Below are 27,039 nucleotides of genomic sequence, written 5' to 3' on the forward strand. Positions count from 1 at the left end.
TAAATTACTATTAAAAAGACAAGTAAAAGCATACCAGGCAAGCAAGGAATGAAAAAGAACATTTCTTTGGAAGGATGAAATGGCCTTTGGAAAAAAACTATGTAAAGATAGGATGGTTCAGAGCTGTAGTGAGAACTACCATGTGGGGGAGCATGGCGTATAAGGTAAAGTACAGAGATTTCAACTATTAGGAAGGGCCTTGAATGCCAAGCTAGAAGTTGGATTGTAAACTGCAGGCCAAAAGACAGCAACAATTTTTTTGTTTTTTTTTTTTGAGACGGAGTCTCACTCTGTCTTCCAGGCTGGAGTGCAGTGGCGCAATCACCGCTCACTGTAAGCTCCGTTGCCTCCCGGGTTCACCCCATTCTCCTGCCTCAGCCTCCCGAGAAGCTAGGAGCAGGCTAATTTTTTTGTATTTTTAGTAGAGACGGGGTTTCACGGTGTTCGTCAGGATGGTCTCAATCTTCTGACCTTGTGATCTGTCCGCCTCGGCCTCCCAAAGTGCTGGGATTACAGGCGTGAGCCACTGCGCCTGGCCAACAATTTTTTAAAACAGCCACAGCATAGGAGATATTTTATGTTATTATTATTTTTTTTTTGAGATGGAGTTTCACTCTTGTTGCCCAGGCTGGAGTGCAATGGCACAATCTCGGCTCACTGCAACCTCTGCCTCCTGGGTTGTCCTGCCTCAGCCTCCTGAGTAGCTGGAATTACAGGCGCCCACCACCACACCCAGCTAATTTTATTTTTGTAGTTTTAGTAGAGATGGGGTTTCGCCATGTTGGCCAGGCTGGTCTCAAACTCCTGACCTCAGGCGATCCGCCCGCCTTGGCCTCCCAAAGCGCTGGGATTACAAGTGTGAGCCACCATGCCTGGCCATGAGGAGTTTTCTAAGGCTAATTCTGATACTGGCAGAAGAAAACACTGAAAAAGGAAAACTGTACCAGAGCTGCTAGAAATAGTTCAGACAAGGCATGAAAAAGGGATAAGAAATAGGCAAGTGTAATAAAAAAAAGTTAATGGGCAGATCTGAGACAGACTTCTCAGATAAAATTGAAAGTACTCTAACTTAGATATGTGAGAAAAGCAGGAATCAAGCATGACACAGAGCTTTCTACCTAACACATCGTTAAGACCAATAACTAAAAAAAAAAAAAAAAAAAAACCACACAGGTACAAGTGAGAATAACTGATTTCACTTGACAGGTAACAAAGCAGGCAAATGAGAAATGAGAACATTTTAGGTAGAAGGAAAGCTTCACTGTACATTACAGTAACCACATGTGAAATGTGCCCAGTCCAAATTCAGTTGTGTTGTAAAATAAACACCAGATTTCAAAGATTTAGTATAAAAACTATATAATATTTCATTCATATGATTACATGCTGAAATAACATTTTGGGGTATATCAGGTTGAATCAATGTTTTTAAAATTAGTTTTACCTGTTTCTTTAAGTTTTGTGTATGGCTACTACAAAATTTTAAATTACATATGTGGTTTGCATAATATTTCCATTGGACAGTGCTGGGCCAAGGAAAGTTATTTAGTCATTATACCTAGATAGTAACTAAAGCCATGGGATTGGTATTTGGGGAAAAAATGCATAAGAAATTACATTGCATTTGTATTGCGACAAACGAGTTCCTTTCTAAAATGAAAATTTCTAAGGACATTTGCAACTTCAAGAATATTAAAGAGACCAGAGTGTTGAATATTTACAACACTCTTCATAAGAGACAGAGCTACTAGAGAGGCTGGTACATCTTGTCACACCAGATAACAAGAAAGCTCTCAAATGACTATAAGGACTCCTACTAGCCAATGATAAGGCAATCTGAGCTTCAATCTGAATTGTAAGTACAGTGGATTGAAAATCACCAAATATGCTTAATTCCAGTTCTTTTGCAACTTTCAATGAAATAGCAGAATCAGGTGCTAACACTACACACACACAAAAAATATACATGTCTCCTGATTAAAGAACACAAACAGTACATAGAGTCTTGCCAAAAAGTTTACATTTAAGAAATTATACCTGTTAATGGAGTTTCACAGCAGAGGTATGAGGTTTACTAACAGTTGTGGGAACTAAAGAATGGAAAGTAAAACAACTGGCTAAAAGCACATTTTCTTGCCTTCACACACAAAATTTCCTATCTGTTGGAAACATTTAAATCATTACCTGGTCACTAAGAGTACACTGTTCTGTGCAAATATCAGTGATCAGATTTCGAGCTTGTTTGGCCATTTCATCTAGGAACATATTACATAAGGAAAGACTGCGATCTCCAATATGATGTCGCTGTTAAGGCAGAATAATAATAATACAAGTTATAAAGAAAGTACTTTGAATTAAAAAGACTTCTAAATAGACATGGAAAATTAGGCTAAAGGTACATTCTGTAATAAGAAATAGGGGTGGGAGATGTCAAAAATTGCTTTTGGCTCTTGTAACAACTAACTCACCATACTGTATTTGAACATAAATGACAAAGTATTTGGTGATTATGAAAGCAATGTATAATTGGGAGGAGTCTTAAAAAATCAGTATTTTGCTTAACATGAAAAACTATATATTTAATTTTCAAATTCCACAAAGTCCTATATCCAGTTCTTAAATGTTAAAATAGTAAACTTATAATGTGAAAGGAAACAGATTTAGAGTACTGTTTCCAATCTTATTTCATTTAAAATCTGTGTCTCTATAAATGTATAAATTGTGACACAACTTTGTAATTGTGTAAACAGGAAAGAAGAGCTCAAATATTTAAATAAAATGGTGAGAAATCAATTTGGTAATAGAAAGTCCAAAGCATTCAAATCTCTAAACTCAAACCCCATTGCTCCCAGACAGAAAAAACAAAGCTGATCGTGCATCCATCTCTACAGGATTCTCTTTTTAGTTTTAGTGGGTTGCAATTGTTTGATGGTTTTTTTCTTATTTATGGTAACTGGAATGTTGAGTATAAAACACTGTAAATTTTTGCACTATACATTTGTGATACTTTACAAAGAAAAAAATTTTTTATAGTTTTCCTGCCCTGACCTTCCATAATCATATATGTAGAGCTTACATAGAGTATTTCTATGATGAAATGTAAAATACATAATATAAAAATACTTGAGCATACAAAATAATTTTTCCTAGATCTATTATGATATCTAACATATTTTATTTAAAATGCCCTGTAAAACTTTAATAGAAAGTAAAACCAAAAAAAAAATTTACAACCTGATACAATTAAATATTGGTTCACCTTAGGAAAGATTTCAATTAATAAACACTTAGTGCTTTTTCAATCAAATTCTGACTCCTGAAAGATAAGACGTAAATCTTCTGCTATTAATTTTCCCTGAAAAAAGAATACTGAATTAAGACTGCTCAAATTTGTTCTTTACAGACACTAACTTATTTAAAATACAAATCTGACTTCACTACTCCCTTTCAATAGCTCAGAAATGCTGAGATGGAGAAAAACTAAGGTTTAACATGTCTTACAAGTCTCTTCATGATCTGACCTTTGCCTTTGGCTACAGTGCTGAGAATAAAGTTTAGGAGAACAATAGCAGAAGCAAAGAGACTACTTAGATAATCCAGGCAAAAGATGAACTCCATTTAGAGTACATATGAAGAGTATCGTAAGTCTGAACTGTAATAATTACAACAGCAATGGAAAGTAGAGGATGGATTCAAGACATGACATATAAATAAAATTAGAAGGACTTTTTATGGGTAATTTAATGAAATTTGATGGTGAGGAAACAGTTAATAATACATCTCAGGTGTCAAGTTTGGGAGAAAAAATCTATTAAATCTAAAAAATTTATAAATCTATTAAAATTGGTGGTATTAATATCTTCATTGGTATAAATTCTAAAAGTATTCCCTAATAAACTTCCTGTAAGCTAACTTCTGTCTCAAAGTTGGCTTTCCCTGGAGTACTGGCATACAATCTGCAACAGATGTTGTCTAATGCTTAAAGAAGTCGACCATGTTCCTGCTATCTCTAAGTTTCTTTTCTACAAGTTCTGCAATTTTACGTAAAGGGACTAAACACTAAGTTAAATTATAATAAAAAAATACATTATTTAATCTTTATATTCTTATCACACTTAGAAAATATTTCTTCTTTAAAGATTAGAAGAAACATTGAGTACATTTTTCACAGATAACTTGGCATCAGCAAAACTACCAAGCAGTTCAATTACTCTGCAACTGTGTGTGTGTGTGTGCACATGCATGTATGTATCCCACAAATAATAGCAAATCTGGATTTTGCTTAATACATTTATTAACAATTTAGTAATAACAAGTTAGTGAATCTCTCTGACTTGTTTGTTTATTCAGTAATCCATAAATTTAATTTTTGAGTCCTTTCCATGACAGTTAAAGAGGAAAATTAAGTATACAAAATCAATTACTATATAAATCTTTTCCACAGATATTAACACCTGACCCACCATTTATCTTTAAAAAAGGTAATTCCAAGTGACTTTATGATATATTATACTTATGCTTACTTAACCATATACATATTAAACCTATGTATCTATTCAAGCACTTTTCTGATTCTGTATAGAGATGTATTTGATGGGAAGCTAAGTTAGGTAACTACGACTATAAATAGTTGGTTGGCTACAGGTTTGAACTAGTTTACTTTGCATACCATATAACTCACAGTAGTATACTGTAATTACCTCTTCTGGACATAGTTCATGCGTGCAACTCATAAAATGAGTGCAAAGTAGTGGAAATGCAATTGAGTATCTTGATTGAGAGGGTAACTCCAAACACTGTTGAAACATCTTCTCAAAAGCACGACTATAAAAACTATATAAACAAAAATCAGAATCACAATTTTTACAGTTAAAGTAAGTTTTCTGATATAGTACCTTATAGTTAATTTGATTCAAGTGAATGAATGATAACTGGTAGCACTGATTTAAGAAGAGAATATTTTTCCCCCAAAGTATCTTTTACACACCAATAATTATCCCAGAGTAATAAAAATATTATTTATATAACATTAACAACATTTTAAAAAACAATAAACCATAATCTATGGCCCCTTACGTAATCAAATTTCATCAAAGCTAAGTCACTATAAATAGGAAAAAATACCATTATTATGGCCAAGTGTGCTGGCTCACGCCTATAATCTCTAGCTCTTTGGCAGGCCGAGGCAGGTGGATCACTGGAGCCCAGGAGTTTGAGACCAGCCTGGGCAATGTGGCAAAACCCTGTCTCTATTTTTAAAAAATAAATTTAAAAAAAGAAATATTATTTTATGAACCACTAAGAAAAAAACATTGCCAATTAAATAATCGCATGCCATCAATTTTTTTTTTTTACTTTTTTTTTTAGACAGGGGACACTTTGTCGCCCAGGCTGGAGTGCAGTGGCACAATCACAGTTCACTGCATCCTTAACCTCTCAGGCTCAAGCAATCCTCCATTTCGGCCTCTCATGGTGCTGAAATTACGGGCGTGAGCCATGGCACCCAGTCTGACATCAGTTTTAATTTGCATCCACATTTAAGATGTTAAATCTACATGTAAAAGACTGTGAGTCAATAAAACACTGTATATCTTAGAGTAATAAGACAAACAGAAGTAGTAAACATTTCTTTATTTTAGATGTGACAGGCAAAAATAGAATGTAACTGAAAAAATATAAATAAAATCTAGGTATGACTGAAAATTACAAATTTCAAACATGATTCAAAGTGCTTTTAGTTCCAAGAAAGGGGATAGGATTTTCTAATTGTTGTATTTTTCTTTTGTAATAGGATCCTTTGCATAGCTAAAAATATCTAAACATATAATGTTCCATGTTCTACCTAAGGTAGACTTTGTGTCAGATAGACAGTAGTCCCAGGCTCCAAATAATCCTAAATATTCTTGCAAATTTGACCTGTGATGTGTCTAAATCTAAAAAGTATATTTCCTAATGTGCTTCATTATTTCCTTTAAGAGGCATGCTTTCTCTACCCGGCAATTTGAATTTCTTCTGCAATACTGCTAATTCAAGCCTTCCTAACAAACTGCCAAAATCAACATAGATTACATTATTTTCCAAAATCAATGCAATGAGAAGCTTTTCATGATGATCTCTACACAATACATAGAAATGACTATTACTATCCACTCAGATCATTACAGCATTTTAGAAATCAAGAGACATACTAGGTTATTCCAGTCCTCTTCCCTAAAGGAAAAAAAAGGTCCAAGACGCAGAAAATAAAGTTGATATTATACAGCTCTGAAGCGAGAATACTTGAGTTTGAATCCTAGCCCCACTGTTATTTATTTATGTTTATTTATTTATTTATTTCTGAGACAGTCTCGCTCTGTCACCAAAGCTAGAGTGCAGTGGCGCGATCTCGGCTCACTGCAACCTCCGCCTCCCAGGTTCAGGCGATTCTCCTGCTTCAAGCCACCCAAGTAGCTGGGACTACAGGCGCCCACCACCACGCCTGACTAATTTTTGTATTTTCAGTAGAGATGGGGTTTCACTATGTTGGCCAGGCTGGTCTCAAACTCCTGACCTCAGATGATCCACCCACCTTGGCCTCCCAAGTGTTGGGATTATAGGCGTGAGCCACCGCATGCCTGGCCACTCCACTGTTTATTAATCTGATCACAACCAAGTTGACTTATTCATTCAAAGATTTATTAAATAACTACTATGATAGACACTAACAAAACAAATTATAGCCATTAAGGACCACATTTTCTGGGAAGAAGAGAGGGAAGAAAAATAAACTAAGTACAACAAAAAGACTATAATAGACAAAGAGGAGAATGAAGCACAATGCAGGAAGTGGTCACCACATCATCTTAATATTAGTTTTTAATTTAACATCATAGAAGTGAAGTTACCAGGCATTTAATTTCTAACACTTGCTCTATTTGACCCTAATCCACAACATTTCTTTCCCTTTAGTCTAATCATGCAAAGAAGGGCCTTAAGGTAATTTGAAGTGACTGTTTTCAACTCCTCAAAAAAAATGTAAGAAATAAAAGTCACATCAGTAAGTTGCTCTTTTAGAGAATTAAAAATAGACATAAAATCCCAACTTGGTTAAACTTCTTTTTGTTGGCACATTTTAATAAAAGTTCACTATTCCCTTTATTCTTAAGGGTCTATTACTGAACTGTCTTAAGGACTATGCTAACACAAAAACAATCAAGAAACATATACTCACATACTAAAACTTTCAAATCCAGATTTAGAGAAAATTACAACATACCAAAATATTGAGAGATCTGATGTTTCCACCAACATTTCCACCAAGGAATCTACCATTTTTGTATGAAAAATTATTGTATTCATCATCTTTCCAAGTTCTCTGTGATCTGCAAGGCCAAGTGAAGCCTTAGAGACACTAGTATATGCCTATAAAATACAGAAAAAACAAAAGTAGTTTAGGTAGAGATCAATGACTTTGGACTTGTCATTTTATAGGGGGGAAAAGCATCACTGAAAGATACTTAAACTATTTACTGTGACACTGACAGTAACATCTATTGTGTTAGTTGTCTGTAGTGAGCCTACCTTGAAATTCCTATCAAGAATTTATTTAGTTAACTGAAATACTCATGTCCATAAAACAGTGTCTAATATATGAGTCATTCATATTGAACCTCAAAGGAACTGAAATTACAATATCAAAAGTGTAAAACAATTAACTGTCATGTTAACCATACCAAAAGAAATCTTCAATCTAATTTAAGAGACAAAACACACATAGGAAGCAATCAGATAAAACTAAGTACTGTACATGTTGACTCAATGAGGTTTTAGAGTATACTGATTCACTAAAAACTGGATTATATAATACACTGTATTAATTTGACACATTCTAGAAGAGTACTGAAGATAGTAAAAATTGGTGTAGTTTGGCCAAAAAAGCGAAAGAACTAAACAAAAATCATTAAGATAGGTTGTGGGGGAAAAAATTCTATAATTGGGATACCAAATCACAAAAAGCAGATCATGTCCATGGATAGGGGACATTTCAGAACAGCAGTGAATAAGAATAGAAGGGGTGCCTACAGCATAAATACTGTTATGACTAGAGTTTGAGTGCAAAGAAGAAAAGAGAAATACTAAAACATGAGATTCAACCAGATTGGGAACAGCCTGTATGCTATATTAAAGAATTTAAACTTTTTAGTGAAGCACTAAGGGTTCTATGTGGTGGCCAGTTTTTGTTTTAGAAAGATTACTCTGTATAGTGGAGAAAACAGGGAAGCATGACTGGGAAGGGAAAGGAAGCAGAAATCTATTAGAAGGCAGTAGTGGCAATAAGACAGGTCTGGTTTTGAGTAATGGTAGTTTAAAAGAGTCTACTCTGGGAAATAATTAGATGTAGGGGAAAATAGAAGAATTATAAATAAGGGTCAGGATTTTGGCTATTGGGAGAGACTCCTGCATGGGTCTCATGCTCCCACACAGCTTGCTGGGTGTGTCAAGAAGGCAAGGCCTGAGCCACTCATTATCTAGGCCATTTCTTAGGGTTATACTTGCAGCTATCAAATTTGAGGGATGAGGTAATGTCTCCCTTGGAACAAAGAGTAAGTATGCTTACGGCTGATGATAAAATAGAAGGTTTCTCAAACTTAAGTGTTCCTTATCTGCAACACAAACAGACTGCATGCACAGAATTCATTTTGGCTCCTCTGTGCCACACCTTCAGAGCTTAGGGAAATAGCAGAAATAATGCATATATGCTGATGCCTATATTGCTTTCTGTGCAGTGAATTAAGTCTTTTGTCTTTTGTCGCTGACCCAGGAGCTCCATATCTTCTTGCCAGCGTCCATGAAATAGTAAGAGAGTAAATTGTCACCTTGTAAGTAGGATAAAAATTGAATCTCAAACCCTACCATGGTAAGGGGCCAATAGGTGGATGATGCTACTATTCAATGAGACAGTGACATCACAAAGGAGACTTTTGTATTTTGCGGTTTTTGTCTACCAGAAAAGAAGGAGGAATGAGGAAGAATGATGTCAATATTCTGATGACAAAATATACTTGACATTTATCACAAACTAAGCCTAAGGAGTTTTACTTACCATTTATCAGCTTTAGAGTATAAACAGGAATTAGCTATAGCTGTGGCCGTGAATTCAATAAAGAGTTCCATTAACTGCCCCACATTTTCAAAAAGCAGAATTTATTCTTCTCATCAGAACATGGGATATTCTCCAGGAGAGACCATATGTTAGGCCACAAAACAAAGTTCAACAAATTCAAAAAACTGAAATCATATCAAGTATCTTCTCTGACCATAGTGTAATAAAACTAGAAATCAACAAGAGGAACTTTGGAAACTAACCTATGGAAATTAAACAATATGCTCCTGAACAATGTAGAAATTAAGGAAATAAAAAATTTATTGAAAGAAATAAAAATAGAAACACGATATATCAAAACCTATGGGATACAGCAAAAGCAGTAGTAAGAGGAAAATTTATAGCAATAAACACTTATATTAATAAAGTAGAAAGACCAAATAACCTAATAATGTAACTTAAAGAACTAGAAAAGTAAGAACAAACCAAACCCAAAGTTAGCAGAAGGAAATAAGTAATAAAGATCAGAGAACAAATAAAGAAAATCGAGACTAAAAATAATACAAAAGATCAACAAAATAAAAAGTTAGTTCTTTGGAAAACTAAACAAAATTGACAAACCTTTAGCTAAATTAAGTAAGAAAAAAAGAAAGACACCCCCCTCCCCAGAAAAAAACCAGAAATGGAAAAGGAGACATTACAACTGATACCAAAAACTTCCAAGGATTAGAGATTATGAGCAACTATATACCAAAGAACTGGAGAACCGATATGAAATGGATAAATTCCTAGACACATACATCCTACCAAGAAGAAACAGAAAACCTGAAAGGACCAATAATAAGTAATGAGATACAAGCAGTAATAAAAAGTCTCCCGTGAGAGAAAAGCCCAGGACCTGATGGCTTTACTGCTGAATTCCAGCAAATATTTAAAGAACTAATACCAATTCTACTCAAACTATTCCAAATAATTGGGAAGGAAAGAATACTTTCAAATACTCATTCTACGAGGCCAGCATTACCCTGATACCAAAACCAAAGACACAAAACTACAGGAAAAGAAACTACAGGCCATCAACACTTACGAACATAGATGCAAAAATGCTGAACAAAATACTAGCACACAGAATTCAACAACACACTAAAAAGATCATGATCCAGTAAGATAAATACAAGATGGTTCAACATATGCACATGAATAAGGACGAAACTGTATAATTTTAATATATGCTGAAAATGCATTCAATAAAATTCAACATCTCTTCATAATAAAAACTCTTAAACTGGGTATGGAAGAAAACATAGCTCTTAACAAACAAGGTATGGAAGAAAACATAATACCTCTTAACAAACTAGGTATGGAAGAAAACAATAAAGGCCATATATGATGAACCCGCAGCTAGCAACACACTGAATCGGGGAAAACTGAAAGCATTTCCTCTGAGATTTGGAACAATACAAGCATGCTTGCTTTCAACACTTTTATTCAACACAGGACTGGAAGTCCTAGCCAAAGCAATCAGACAAAAGACATAAATTAAAAGCATCCGAACTGGAAGACAAGTCATCAAATTGTCCTTATCTGAAGAAAATATGATATTATATTTACAAAAACCTAAAGACTCTACCAAAACACTACTAAAACTGATCAACCAATTCAGTTTCATGACATAAACTCAACATACAAAAATCAGAGGCATTTCCATGTGTCAATAGCAAACATGCTGAAAAAGAAATCAAGAAATCTCATTTACAGTAGTTACCAAAAAAAAAAAAAAAAGCCTACCAATAAACTTCACCAAAAAGTGAAAGATCTCTACAATGAAAGCTATAACACATTGAAAAAGGAAACTGAAGAAGACACAACAAGATAAAATACACCTCCTGTTCATGAATTGGAAGAACTGATATTGCTAAACATACCACCCAAAGTGATCTACAGATTCAATGAAATCCCTATCTAAATAGCAATGACATTCTTTACAGAAACAGAAAAAATAAATCCTAAAATTCATATGGAACAACAAAAAAAACCTAGAAGAGTCAAATCAATACTGAAAAGTACAATCCAAAAAGTACAAAGCAGGAGGAATCACATTACCTCATCACAAAATCTACTACAAAGCTATAGTAAACAAAACAGTATGGTGTTGGCATAAAAACAGATACAAATATCAATGAAACAGAACCCAGAACCCAGAAATAAATCCACGCATTTACTATTAGCTCATTTCCAACAAAAGTGCCAAGAATATACATTGGGGAAAGAACAGTCTCTTCAATAAATTGTGCTGAGAAAACTGGATATCCACATGTAAAAGAATGAAACTAGACCTCTATCTCTCATCATATAAAAAAATCAAATCAAAATCAATTAAAGACTTAAATTTAAAACCTGAAACTATGACACTACTAGAAGAAAACACTGGTGAAAAATGTCAGAATATTGGTCTGGTCAAAGATTTCTTGAGTTAGACCTCAAAAGCCACAGGGAACAAAAGCAAAAAATGGATAAATAGGATCACATTAAGCTAAAAAAACTCCTGCACAACAAAGAAGGAAACAATCAGCACAGTGAACAGACAACCTATAGAATGAGAGAAAATATCTGCAAACTATTCAACAGACAAGGCATTAACAATCAGAATATATAAGGAACTCAAACAGCTCAATAGCAAAAAAAAAAAAAAAAAATCTTATTGAAAAAATGGGCAACAGTTCTAAACAGACATTTCTCAAAAGAAGACATACAGGTGGCCAACAGATATATTTTTAAAGTGCTCACCATCAGAGAAATGCAAATTAAAACCACAATGAGACATCGTCTCACCCCAGTTAAAATGGCTATTATCAAAAAACAGAAAATAAATGATAACGAGGATGTGGAGACAGGGGAACTCTCATATACTGCAGGTTGGAATGTGAATTAGCAGAGCCCCTGTTGAAAACAGTACTGTCTAAGGTTCCTCAAAAACTTAAAAACAGAAGTACCATATGATCTAGCAATCAATCACACTGCTGGGTATATATCCAAAAGAGAGGAAGTCAACATACTGAAGAAGTATTTGCACTCCCATGTTTATTGCAGCAAAATTCACAATCGTCAAGATATGAAACCCAACCCAAGTGTCTATCAATAGATAAATGGTAAATATATACACAATGGAATATTATTATGCCATAAAAAAAAAAGAATGAAATCCTGTCTGTTGCAACAACATAGATGGAACTGGAGGAAATTATGTTAAGTGAAATAAGCCAGGCACAGAAAAACAAATGTCACATGTTCTTACTCCTAAGTGGACGCTAAAAAAATTGATCTCGTGGAGGCAGAGAGGAGCATGATGGTCATAAGAGGCTGAGTAGGGAAGGGGGGAAGTGGGAATAAAGGATTGGTTAATAGGTACAAAAGTACAGTTAGGAGGAATAAGAACTAGTATAGCACAATGGGGCAACTATAGTTAATAATTTACTGCATCTTTCAAAATAACAAGAGCAGATCTGGAATGTTTCCAATATGATGATAAGTGCGAGGTGATGAAATATTCCCACTACCCAGATTTGTTCATTATACACTGCATGCTTGTATCAAAATATCACATGTACCCCATAAATATGTACAACTATTATGTATTCACAAAATTTTTAAATTAAAAAAATTACATCAGAATTTAAATAACATTTTGAAAACAGATTCAGAAGAAATGATTGGCAACAAAACAAGATAATGATTTAACTGCTTGACAATAATGTGGGGAGAAACATGTTACTACTAAAAAAGAATAGGTTTAAGTAAAAGAATATGAACAACTTGAATAAATCAGAAGACAGAGGAGAAAAGATATTTGAAAGAGCAACTAAAAATGCTTAAGGGACTGATGAAATACACAACAGAATGAAATCACTTAGGAAGTAGAAAAGAATGACAAAAATACAGAGAGAATTCTCAAGAGTAGGAAAAGGATAGAGAAAAGATGAAAGTGACCTATAAAAAAAGCAATAACCTTAGAACCAAACTAAATAGGACATCAGTGAAGGCACAAAGTACACTACTAAAATTCTCCCACAGGCTTATTCTTCTGGTCTGCTCTACTCAACCACTACTGATTATCTATAGAACTCTTCACCACTCTCTGGCCATATGCTTTCACCTAACAATTCTTGTACATCTACCTGAAACCAAAGGTCAGTGATCAAAGTCAGATCATTCATAATTTTTGTGAATATTTTCCCCTTCTTACAGTAATACTTTATATAAAGTCTCTTTACTTGCTCTTTACTCATTGTTTGTCCTTTTCTTTTTCCTATTCAAAGCAATTTCAACTTGAAAAATGCTTTATCCCTTCTAAGACTGAAATTAACTGATACACATATCCTGTCTATGACATCTCTTAATCTTTCAGATTTTCAGCTGCTATTTTTTACATTTTTTATGCTTTGTCTCCATAGCTAGATTATAAAATCCTCAAAAGGTGAATGTGCTATTTTTCTATAGATTACATAATACTGCTCAGTATTTTATCTTCTGTATCCTACAGTCTAATTTGTAGGCTTGGAACTTTCAAGCTGCTGAGCTGCTCTTCAACACCTATGTAAACCTTTTAGATTCTGGACCCTGCCTGCTACTTTGCACTTCTGTTCTCTACTTCTAGCGAACACTTCTCTGGCTTAGTGGTACATCCCATTCCTTCCTTCCTTTGTGTACATTGTCCTGTTGTCAATTTAAAAAAAAAAAAAAAAAAAAGGAGGGTCTGTATGCAGTAGAAAGGGTCTGAGTGACTGCATGTTCTAAACATGGTTAACAGCGATGTTATGCATTGAATTGCATCCCCGAAAAAAAGATGTGCTTAAATCCTAACCCCCAGTACCTCAGAATGTGACCTTATTTGGAATTAGGGTCTTTACAGAGCTAAGCATGTAAAAATGAAGTCATTTGAATGGGACCTAATCAAATATAACTGGTAGCCCTACAAAAACGGAAAATTTGAACATGAAATATGCAAAGAAAAATGATGTGAAGAAACACACGGAGAATGCCTTTAGATGCAACTACAAGCAAGGAACAACAAAGATCACCAGCAAATCACCAGAAGTTAGGAGAGAGAGATGAAACAGGTTCTCCCTTGCAGTCCTTGAAATAAACCAACCCTGCCAACACCTTGCTTTCAGACTGCCAGCCTTCAGAACTATGAAATAATACATTTCTATTGTTTAAGCCATTTAGTTGGTATTTTGTTATGGCAGCCCTAGGAAACTAATATAAGCAGGTACAGATTACATGAAAAAAAAAAAAATCAGATAGCTAGCTAGTAATGCTCTTATAAAAATCTTACAAAAACTTAAAAAATCTATACAAAGGAATAACCAAATCTACATTCTTCATGTTCACTCAATGCTTTTTATTTTGCTGTAATTGAAAAAGGCTAAAATTCTCACATGAATACTTCAAATGTAAAGGTGCATTTGAAATGCATCTAAATCTCTAAAATTCTCTGAGTCCAAGTACTGGTTTAGGCACTCCCATAAATGCACAAATGTAAAGGTGCATTTGAAATGCATCTAAATCTCTAAAATTCTCTGAGTCCAAGTATTGGTTTAGGCACTTCCATAAACCGAGAACAGAAAATTGAAGCAGTTCAAGCTTTGTGACAATGACTTTCTAAGTCTGAAACATGTATATCCTTTGGCAAAGCAAATTCCACTTCACATTACAAGTTCTACTTCTGTATTGTTTCATTGCCTTTTTAAAAACAAAGAGGTGTCAATTTTAAAACTTCATTTGTAATAAGAAAATAACCTATTATATATACACATTTAACAGTTTAGGATGTTGGTATTTCAAGTGTACTTCCCTCATCTCCCACAAACTGGTAAGTTATTTAATACTTGTATTTATAAAAGTCTTCAGTTCTAAAAACAAGCTCCCTATAGAATACAGAACAAAAAGGAGAAAAGTGCTCATGCATTTTGAGGTTGAAAGGAAAAGAACCTAAGAAAAGTAAAAGCACCTCAGAGTACTAAGCAGACTGCCAGAAAAGCATAGTCATCCTGAGAGTCATTCTTGAGACTGTTTCCATCTAAAAATAGCTTCCACAAACAAATACTACTTATATTTTCTCTTTTTAATTAAACAAATAGAAATTTTATTTATTTATTTGTAATAGCAAAACAGGCCAGGCACTGTGGCTCATGCCTGTAATCCCAGCACTTTGGGAGGCTGAGGTGAGAAGATCGCTGAGGCCAGGAATCTGAGATCAGCCTGGACAATACAGCAAGATTCAGTCTCTACAAATTTTTTTTTTAATTAGCTGGGTGTGGTGGCTCGCACCTATAGTCCCAGCTATTCAGGAGGCTGACGTGGGAAGACTGCCTGAGCCTAGGAGCCTGAAGTTACAGTGAGTTATAATCATACCACTGTACTCTAGCCTGGGTGACAGGGCAAGACTCTGTCTCTAAAATATAAATAAGTAAATATTTTTAAAAAAAAAAAAATAAATAAATAGCAAAACAGTACATAGTACTATCTAATTTACTCGTTTGAACATCTAAAAAAATATAGGCCAGTTATTAAAAGTGAGTATTTCTGGAGAATGAAACTGGGAATGGGGCAAACTGAATGTTTTGACTTCACAATGAGTCAAATGACTATATTATGATATAATGACTATTATCATTTACAAATATATGGATTTTTAAAAGATGCAGATTATTGAGAACACTGGGCCATTTTCCCATAATCACTTAAAATATTTACAGGGCAACTAATTTTTATCATTAAGGTTACAGTATACACCAAAGGGTTAGGCTTGCATTTTTAATGCCTTTATGAACTATTTATATGAGACATATATTAAATGAACACTCTAATGATATTTATTTCTGTTTTTCAGCAAACGGAAGTTTTTGGTACAGATCGTAGTGGTAAACTACGGCCTGTGGGCTACCTGCTGGTTTTTATTAATAGTTTTACTGGAATACAGCCATGCCCATTAAGTTATGTATTGTCTACAGCTGCTCTCACACTGCAATGGCAGAATGCAATCATGATGACAGAGACTACATGGCTGCAAGCTGAAAATTTTTATCAGCTGTCTCTTTATTAAAAAAAGTTTGCTGATGCCCACAGTAGATTTTAAATATTTTCTCAAAAAAGATTTTGTGCTTTTACTTTAGAATTAAATATTTGAATCAGGATAATCAAGAGAGAGAGATTGGAATTTAAATTTTTAGATATTTTTAAATTACAATAATCTATTCAAAAACTCTTACATATTGGCTTAAGTTATAAATATATTTATCCAAGTTTAATAATGAGTACAAAATGTTTCTTTTATGGTTAATTATACAAAAGAAATATTTTCAATAGGTATATAACAATGAATATTTTATAGTTCTGTTATAAAATTTTTCATGTTAAATAAAATAACAAAACAGAATGACAATAAAAGGTTATTCTTACCTGTAACCTAAACCAATCTAATCTCATTCCTCTGAAATCAAATACTTCCCCATCTTCAACTGTAGTAACAGAAAAAAAAAGATTACAAAGCAAATTAATGTTTTCAGAAATCTATAAGCACATTTTAAATTTTAACAGCTAAGACAATTCTACTTCTGAGTATAGCTAAAAGAATTAAAGCCAGGGTCTTAAAAAGATGTATGTACACCCATGTTCACAGAAGAATTATTCAAAATAGTCAAAGGTAGAATCAACTTAAATTTCCATTGATAAATGAATGAATAAACAAAATCTAGTATCTAAATACAATGGAGGCTGAGCACAGTGTCTCATGCCTGTAATCTCAGCACTTTGGGAGATCGAGGCGGGTAGGTCACCTAAGGATCAGGAGTTTGAGACTAGCCTGACTAACGTGGGAACCCCATCTCTACTAAAAATACAAAAATTATCTGGGTGTGGTAGTGTGTGCCTGTAGTCTCAGCTACTCGGGAGACTAAGGTGGGACAACTGCTTGAACCTGGGAGGCAGAGGTTGCAGTGAGCTGAGATTGTACCACAGCACTCCAGCCTGGGCAACAGAGTGAGACTGGGTCTCAAAAATGAAATAAATAAATATCATGGACTATTATTCTGCCTAAAAAAGAAAGGAAATTCTGACACATGCTACTATGGCTGAACTCGAGGACATTAAGCCTAGTGAAATTAGCCAGTCACAGAAAGACAAATACTCTGTGACTCCACTTATACAAGGTATCTATAGTAGTCATGCTCACAGAAACAGAAAGTTGAACAGAGGTTGCCAGGGGCTAGCAGGAAAGGGAAATGGGGCATTGTTGTTCAATAACCATTAAAAGACTTGTTTTGCAAGATGAAAATGTTTTGGAGATTGGTTGCACAACAATATGAATATACTTAACACTATTGAACTATACACTCAAAAATGGTTAAGATGGTCAATTTTATGTATATTTTACAATTAAAAAATAAAAACATTTTAAAATTTAAGAATGAAGACAGTGAAACAATTCTCAAATCCTGTAAAGATGATGATAAAGGAGACAGTTGTGCTAAGTGAAGTAAAGGCTTCTCTCCTAAGCTCTCTGATTCTCAGTGTGCTTACATGTCAATTTACAGGAGTTTGAATAGAATTTGAGAGATCCTACCAATAGAAACTTTGGACAGCATGCTGAAGTTCCACAAAATAACTCTATAGAAACCAAATATCACCAGAAAAAATTATTTTAGTTTCATTACTTAGATGTGGTAGCAATACAGGCTGAACTAAGAAAAATGTTTATATATCTATTACTCAGAAGTTTTCAAGGTTTCTGATATCCTTTATTAAAAGACTAAAAGACTATAAAACTAAAACACACTAATCATTCCACCAGAATGGAGTGTTCGAATAATGGCAAGGTGATTATATGACATCAATTTTTGAGACTGACAGATTTGAGCTCAAATTCCTACTCCTGCTTAATAGCTATTAGAGCGTGGCAAATTATGCTCAATAACTGAGAGGTTAACCCTAAAACCCAGAGTTTCCAAATCTGTCAAAAGTAATAACAGTGTTGAAAAAAGAATGTGGAGTAAACGGGATAATATATATGTAAAGTGCCTGGCACAGACTAAACATTTTATAAATGGCATTAAATATTGTTATTGGTATGCTTGGATCAAATACATGATTTGCTACAAAATACAAATGTTTTATTGTTTTTGTTACAAAATGCTTTTCTTCCTGCTTAATAATTAGAAATATAAAACTGTAATTATTATCTTTGTAAATAGCATCACAAACCCATTTTAGAAATCTTTGCTTCAGAGAACAATATTAGGACAAAAAATAATAGATCATTAGCCAAATTAACTGGTAAATTATCTCCTTAAAAATAATCAAATTTGAAAATCTAATTAGAAGAAAATATGCTTTTATTTAAAAGGCTTCTTACCTTGTTTTACACTTAGGGAAGTCATAGTGTTAACAAAAGAGGACATGATGATTGATTCATCTTCAGGGCAAACAGAAAGATTCTGAAAAACAAAAAGACATCTAGTTGGGAAACAACTCAGGTCTATCAATTAGTGGATGGATAAACAAACTGGTATACCCATACTATGGAATATTTTTCAGTAATAAAAAAGAAATGAAATTTTAACACACACTGTAATACGAATCTCAAAACCATTATGTTAAGTGAAAGAAATAAAAAATAAATGATTATGTGTAAAAAAGTACTTTTTTCATACACTTTGTAGGAAAATTTATATGAAAAAGTATTTTTAAGGTGAAAGTATAGTATGACTTACTTTCATACTATACTTTGTATGCTTTGTATGGACAAACACCAGTTGCTGTCAGGGGCTTATGGAAGAATGATGAAGCTGTACCATAAGGGTATATAAGTAAACTGTTAAAGGTGTTGGAAAAGTTCTGTCTTGAATGTGGTGATGGTAATAGTTGCACAAATGTACATAGCTACCGAAATTTACAACATGCACTAAAAATGAGTGATTTTTATCGTATGTTAGGCCTCAACAAAACTAAGACCTAAAAACCCTTTTCAACCTAGCTTAAAAAATGAATACTTGATAAACTGTATATAAAGTGGATGCTAAAAAAAAAAATTCCTTTTAAAAAGTGGATGCTTAGCTTACAAACAGCATAAATAAAACACAATTTCAAAACTTTACGATGTGAGTGAACCATACACTTAAAAATCGTGAAAATGGTAAATTTTGTTACATATATTTTACCACAATAAAATATTAACGCCTATTGCAATCAACTATGCTAACAGGTTTACAACCTTAGTTCTAAATTTATATGCTAGCAAATGGTGAAAAACATTGTGAATATACTTTGCAACAGAAGAGGGTGGTAAAATGCTCAGACTTTGGAGTTAAAACTTGAGTTTGACTACTGGCTCTATTACTTATGAGCTGTGTGATAATGAGCAAATCACATAAGGCATTTCTTCTTCAACAAATAATGATAACTATATCCACTCTCACAGAGGTATTCTACAGATTTGGTAAGAGACATTATCAATAAATCTGGCAATTACTAATATCAGTATGATTGCTGCTGATACTATACTATCATATAATCCAGAAGAAATGCTAAGAATTAATTTTCTCAGTATTAGTAAACTCCACTTTATATAAAAACAGATGAAGTGACTCAGGAATTCTGGTTTACTTTTTAAACTGTATGCTAGTATGAATAAATAATAAATAAGAACAAAAGCTTCTGGCTTATCTGGTAAGTAATGACTATTCAAATAAAATTATAGTAAGGCAATAATACCCGAGGTTTTCTGTTCCCTTTTTAAATGACCATAGAAAGGAAGTATCAGAGCTCCATCTAGTGGATAAAAGAAGAAATAAACTATAGAGTTTAGAATACTAGCTTGTAACAGTATATAATTCAAGGTAAAAAAAAATTACATGAACAATTTTTTTCCTTATTATATTTTCAGGTTGATTTGAAAAAAATGAGAACTTCAAAGTATGGTTATTTCTCTGGAAAACTAGCAGCTTTAGAGTAGTCTTTATATAAAGAGGATTCTTAACTGTTCTTTATACATTAGCTTACAGTCATTTGAAACATGTAATTCTACAAAGTGAAGGAAAATAAAATACTATTTTCTTAGGGTCAGTTTATTTGGAATAAAATTTTTTTTAATTTAAATAAAGATGAAAAACACTGAATAAGTAAATTATGGAAAGCAAAAAAAAAAAAGGCTAAAAACCAATTAAGGAAAAAAAATTGGACATTTAAATGGGAATATCTATATGAAATCTTTATTTACTGGTCATCCTTTAACAATCTTCTTCAAAAAGATTTTTATTCTACTTTCCTTCTAATAGTTAATTATCAATTATATTGTCTCTATCATCTCTTCTGAATCTCCACAGCTTCTGCCCAAGCTCAGGCTCTCATCACCTCTCATTTAGCCTACTGCTGTCATTTTTCTTCTGGTCTCTCTGCCTCCTTACTTGATTCCCAGCAATCTATCATCCACACTGAACCAGGGTGATCTTTCTAAGTAGTACATCCGATTTATGACTAACCTCCTCTTTCCCAAGGCCCTCTGTAATTTGGTGAGTATACACCTTCATCTTCAGGATAAATAATCGTGTCTTTCCTTGTGTTCACTCTGAGCTTTATATACAGTTTACGCACAATACCTATCACATTGGACTACAACCGTTTCTTCCCTTCTAGGTAAAGATCTCCGCGACAAAATATAAACATGATTTATCGCTTGGCACATGATATTTCATAAATGCTTGTTGAACAAACAAATCAAATACTATCAAAGGTGGGAAGGAAGGAACAAAAGGGAAATAGTATGAGATAGTTTTTACCTGCACGAGTTCATTGAGGACAACAGCATCAAAGCCAGAAAGGTACTGCACGTAATACCTCTGCATTACAGGTCCATATTTCCTCACATGTGCTCTAAGCTCTTCCATGTAAAATATTAATTCAGCAATGTGCCTTTTTTAAAATTTCAAGAAACATATTTCAAATAATAAATTCACCATTATTAAAGAATATATTAGAGGCCCTAGATCTCATTCCTAAAAGTATTTTTCTTATAAAGGGCACTGTTTAATACCTGATGTCAATTACTTCCTTTTTAAATTGTTTCATAAATAAAGAAATCACGGAAAGCAAAGAAAAAAAGAAAAAAAGCTAAGGCTAAAAACTGATAGCAGAAAATCCAAACTGAAAATAGTGTTCACGGGCACAGTGGCTCACAACTGTAATTATAGCACTTCGGGAGGCCAACGTAGGCTGATCACCTGAGGTCAGGGGTTCAAGACCAGCCTGGCCAACAAGGTAAAATCCCATCTCTGCTAAAAATACAAAAATTAGCTGGGCATGGTGGTGGGTGCCTGTAAACCCAGCTACTTGGGAGGCTGAGACAGGAGAATCGCTTGAACCCAGGAGGTTGAGTTTGCAATGAGCCAAGATGGCATCACTGCACTCTAGCCTGGGTGACAGAGTAAAACTCCGTCTCAAAAAACAAAACAAAACAAAACAAAATTAAATTTAAAAAAATAAAAAAACAGGACATGTTATAAATACATCAAAAAATCTCAAATAAAAGAGGATTAGCAAGAAATAAAATTTTCCTGTATGCTCTTATTTCTCTGCTCCATTTTTCTAACTCTTATTGAGAGACTGAACTAAAACAACACAAAGACATTTTAATGACACACTGGGTTGCAACTCTACAAACAGGATTTTTATTTAAATGTTTTGTGTAGTAACTAGTTTTAAAAAATGAATTCTGTAAGAAATATTACTGAGCATAGCAAGAAAACAAAAACTTTATCACCACAAAGCATACTACGAGAAAACAAAAGCCCTAATTTAAAACTAAAGTTGACTTTGCAGTCTAATTAATATCATCTAATGATATATCACAAATATTCCAAGCTCTTCAAAATAATTTTGCTTCAAATATAAGTCTCCAGATTCCCCAGCCCATAAATCAGAATACAGATGGTGCACACCTTACAGTGATTTGGATGTACTATCTTTATAATTTACAATGGTGCAGAAGCAATACACATTTAGTACAAATTGTACTCTGAATTTTGACTTTTTTTTCCAGGCTAGCAATAGGCAGTATGATACTCTCTCATGATGCTGCCGCAGTTCCCAGTCAACTATGTGATCAGAAAGATAAACAACTTACACTCTTCAGTGTACTATGTTGCCAGATAATTTTGCCCAACTGTAGGCTAATAAAAATGTTCTGAGCACATTTAAGGTAGGCTAGGCTAAGCTCTAATGTTCAGTAGATGAGATGTACTAAATGCATTTCAACTTAACAATACTTTCAACTTACAATGGGGTCTATCAGGACACAACCCATTGTAAATCAAGCAGCATCTATATACAGAAAATAATTTTTTAAATGTTGCTAACGTACTTATCTATAAAGTCGTCTGCACTCTTCTTTGGCATGTTATCTGCATGACGAAGTAGCCAGATGATTTCATCACGGGCAAAGGATAACGCCATAAAAACAAAAAGTGCCTGTTTAAAAAAAATAAGTGTTTATTCTTATTCAATGACAAAAAACAAACTCGTAATCTCCTTCTATGTGAAAAGTCATTGGCAAGAAGTGATAATATCAATTCAAAAGAGTGAGGAGACTAACAGGAGAGAGCACAAGAGAACTTACAAGTATGTAGGAGAGAGAGCATGCATACAAGGGAGAAGAATGCAGGGAGGTACGATGTATGAATGTCAAGTCAGAAAATTCATGCTCCACTAAATATAAAAATCCTTTTATGTAGTCCCTGACTCAAATTTCAGTAAAATTTCATTTAGAAATGTTTTTTAAAATTTTAATATGGCACAATTATTGAAATAATAATTAAATCAGTTACCTTGGGACCTAGCAATCCAGGCTGATCAGAGAGGACAGTAGCCAATTCCTTCAGTGCAGATCTTAAAAACTTGCGTCTTTCTCTGTGCATTGAACCGCTACAGGGAAAGACACCATAATAGTTTATCTGCTTCTACTAAAATTTTTATTGGCAATTAAAGTAACTAGCATTACAGGTTCAACTTCTAAAGTCTTTTTTTAGGAAGCCAAAGTTCCTATAAAAACAATCTTCTATGTGTTTGTCATTAAGTGAGTTTCTAATCTTACATTTATCCTGCCTTTCTTGTGTTGCTTTTTAAACTGTGTTTCTTCTGTTATTCTCCATCTATCAAAATCCTACCCAACCTTCAAGACCAATCCTTCAAGAAGCATTTCCCAACATCCAGCTATTTATTGACGAATAATTTCTCCAATTTTAGTACCACACAGCTTTAAGCACTTTACAGACTGAAATTCTTGACGGTGACCAGGCCCATGCTTATAATCCCAGCACTTTGGGAGGTCAAGTTGGGTGGATTGCCTGAGCTCAGGAGTTCGAGACCAACCTGGGCAACATGGCAAAACTCCGTCTCTACTAAAAATACAGAAAATTAGCCAGGTATGGTGGGCGCCTGTAATCCCAGCTACTTGGGAGGCTGAGGCAGGAGAATCACTTGAGCCCAGGAGGCAGAGGTTGCAGTGAGCCAAGATCATGCCACTGCACTCCAGCCTGGATGACAGAGCAAGACTCCACCTCAACAACAACAAAAAAAGAAATCCTTGAAGCCAAAAACTGACTAACTGTATACTTTTTTGTCACTTCCATATAGAAATTAACAAATATAACTTAATAAATATCTGGTTATCTATATTCTTATTAAGTTATATTCCTATTAAATATACAAAACTGAATACACAAGAGCTATAGTCAGTAAAGGTATTGAGATGAGATCTACTTGGCACTCTTGTTCAAAAATAGAAAGATGGGGAAAGGAAGGGATAATCATAAATATTCATATACTAGGTATTTTAAAATTAAGATTAGAAAACATTCTCACATATTAACAGAAGGAAAAAAATCATAAAATGTTCTAAGTATTCAAACTCCTCATACTACACAAAATACACACTGCTCCAAGAAAGTTTTAGAATTTAGATAGGTGCATAAATGTGTGTGTGTGTGTGTGTGTGTGTGTGTGTGTGTGTGTGTGTATGAATGACGTCTATGCCAAAAACCCAATACTAGTAATTTTGCTGTGACACAGCAGGTCAGTTTCAGAGGATTCAAATTAAAATCCATCCTCTCCCTGCATGACCTTAGGTTCCAACTCTAAGTTTCAGTTTTTTGTCTATAGAATAAGTATGATGGCACCTGTTTCAAAAGATGCACTATCTTTCATGATGCCTCATATACAGTGCTTCTACGTTACTTTAATTTCAATGACAAGCTCTTTTTACTGACAATAATAAAGTCATCGTATCATTTCCAAGAAGAAAATGAACAAATGTTATTTTGATTATTTTACTTCACAGGATTACTGTGAGAAGTCTGTGATGTTTATTGGGAGAAAATGTCTATAAAGTACTTGGGCCTGGCACTGCTTACTACTTATAATTATTTTATTTAATAAACAGAAGGAGGAAAATAAAAATACTTTACTTGTAAACGATCTTTATAAAAGATAGCTATGCCTATATTTCTGCCTATAGTAGGGTCTATCCCGTGAAGAAATAATAATTATGTGCATTTCTGCAAGTCTAGAGAGGAATTCTAATGAACTCCAAAGTATGTTATTTGCACTAGGAATCATTTTTGAAAAATTAAGCACATGTACTTCATTCAAGTAAATAAAATATGCATGAGGAATGATGTAGCACAGATACAATGAGTAAAGATGGTTTAAATTCCCAATATCTATCTTATAGCCTAAACTGAAATTCTAAAACTTCCCGTGGTTTCATAGTTTTCTCTATGGAGTGATGCTTGCCTTCTCTCTGCCTTATATAGAAATACTGATAGATCAAATACTACTATCTGTATATAGTACCTAAGTTCACTGCAGAAAATATTCTACATTAAGTATATCATATATGTAACAAAGTGAAATATTAAATTATTTAGAATTATTTGAGAAAACTGGAAAGCAGTTCAAAGATTTAAAATACACTAATTTTTCACTTAGGATAGCTATATATTTACTAATATAAGAAACTAAAATTGGGAAAGAGGTGTACTTTTAAAAGTAAATACTTGCCGAGCACGGTGGCTCATGCCTGTAATACCAGCACTTTGGGAGGCTGAGGCGGGCTGATCACTGTGGTCAGCAGTTCAAGACCAGCCTAGCCAACATGGTGAAAATCTGTCTCCACTAAAATACAAAAATTAGCTGAGATTGTACAGTGGGTGCCTGTAATCCCAACAATGCAGGAGGCTGAGGCAGGAGAATTGCTTGAGCCGGGAGGTGGAGACTGCAGTGAGCCAAGATGGCATCAGAGACTGTCTCCAAAAAAAAAAAAAGGAAATATTATCTGGAAGAGTTATAAAGATATATTAATTTTCATGTAGTAGTACAAAAATCATATTGGTATGCAGAGCATAGTGGCAGTGAGATTATACCCAAAGTAAGATACTTCCTTATAGCATTTTATCAACACTTCAAAAACATTTAAAATCTGACTTCACTAATTCCAAGGTTTTACATATTGAGGCTATATACTTAATATTTTTCATTGACTGAAAGTCCCCCTCTACTACCATATCTTGCATACTATTAATCTGTACTCACTTCAACAAAATGATGCTTTTAAGAATTTTTTTCTTGATTAAAACTACCACAGATAAAATAAAACTACTTACGCATGTGACACGGCTGCCTCCTTGCATTCTCTTATGTCATTAATACGTTTATTATAGCTAGGTGCAAAAACAAATTAGCACGTTAGTTTAATTTGATCAATAACTGTCAAAATGAGTAAGTCTAATACTAGAAGTCAATTAAAAATGACATTTTCAATTTAAAACCTGGCCCTCAAACTGGAAGTGCATGGAAGAATCTACCCACACTTTTTCCTAGCATTTAGATGTCCATTCAAGCCTTCCTAAAAGAAAAAAAGTCACATTATATTAAATCCAACAATAAAATTAAACTTCACAATGTAGATTTTTTAAATTAAATGTTATTACTTCCTTAAGCCTCAAAGGAGACACTGAAATTATACTTCTGATGTAATTAACATCAGAAGTTACTTCCAAAAATCTAAAGTACTGACAAAGCTATCATTTCTGACTTTTTAATCAAGTCTATCTTTAAGCATGAAAAAATTCTGAAAGGATATATATTAGTGATCAAAAGTAGTGGCTGTTTGGATAAAAAGGTTTTGTGATGGAGAAAACTGAGGCAGAAAAGCATTTGCCGACTTTAAATTATTTTAAGAGAACTATATATTTTAAGCTATGTATTTTTTTTTAAAAAACTTACTTTTCAAATAAAAAAACATTTAATTAACATCAGCTTAAAGATGCTACCATAAAAACAAATGCTAATAATAAACAATTTCATGAATAACAGATATAAAAACTCAAAATTGCTAAAATGTTAAAGAAAAAATATCTTCCTGACAACCTCTCTAAAAATCTCTTACACCATGGCCGGGTACGGTGGCTCACACCTGTAATCCCAGCACTTTGGGAGGCCAAGGTGGGTGGATCACTTGAGGGCAGGAGTTCAAGACCAGCCTGGCCAATATGGTGAAACCCCATCTCTACTAAAAATACAAAAATTAGTTGGGCGTGGTGGCGGGCACCTGGAATCCTAATTACTCAGGAGGCTGAGGGCAGGAGAACTGCTTGATCCCACGAGGAGGAGGCTGCAGTGAGCCAAGATTGCAACACTGCACTCAGCCTGGGTGACAGAGCGAAACTCCATCTCAAAAATAAATTTAAAAAAAGTAAATAAATAAAAATCTCTTACACTAAAATGAACTCCAACTTCTATATTTAAGTGCTCTAAGATTTATGTATTCTTTGGGCAAATTTCCAAAATATAATAATTCTGTAACCATCACCGTCTATAATTAATAAGATTTTATACTTACGGTTTGA

The 27,039-nt window shown here is 33.8% G+C and overlaps 1 protein-coding gene across 1 annotated transcript in view; it reads right to left on the reverse strand.

The window, feature by feature from the left end:
• NCKAP1 (NCK-associated protein 1) overlaps positions 1-27,039 on the reverse strand; it is a 100,757-nt gene that overhangs the window by 34,060 nt on the left and 39,658 nt on the right. Inside the window, exons 10-18 of the mRNA XM_012000062.1 lie at positions 25,795-25,851; positions 22,960-23,041; positions 22,497-22,603; positions 20,917-21,049; positions 18,495-18,576; positions 16,544-16,602; positions 7,256-7,401; positions 4,701-4,833; positions 2,185-2,304 (exon numbers count right to left, since the gene is read on the reverse strand). Coding sequence (XP_011855452.1) covers positions 2,185-2,304; positions 4,701-4,833; positions 7,256-7,401; positions 16,544-16,602; positions 18,495-18,576; positions 20,917-21,049; positions 22,497-22,603; positions 22,960-23,041; positions 25,795-25,851 — 919 coding nt within the window. The remainder of the gene's footprint in view (positions 1-2,184; positions 2,305-4,700; positions 4,834-7,255; positions 7,402-16,543; positions 16,603-18,494; positions 18,577-20,916; positions 21,050-22,496; positions 22,604-22,959; positions 23,042-25,794; positions 25,852-27,039) is intronic.

The sequence above is a fragment of the Mandrillus leucophaeus genome, unplaced genomic scaffold (assembly GCF_000951045.1).
Source record: "Mandrillus leucophaeus isolate KB7577 unplaced genomic scaffold, Mleu.le_1.0 Scaffold614, whole genome shotgun sequence".
Lineage (NCBI taxonomy): Eukaryota > Metazoa > Chordata > Mammalia > Primates > Cercopithecidae > Mandrillus > Mandrillus leucophaeus.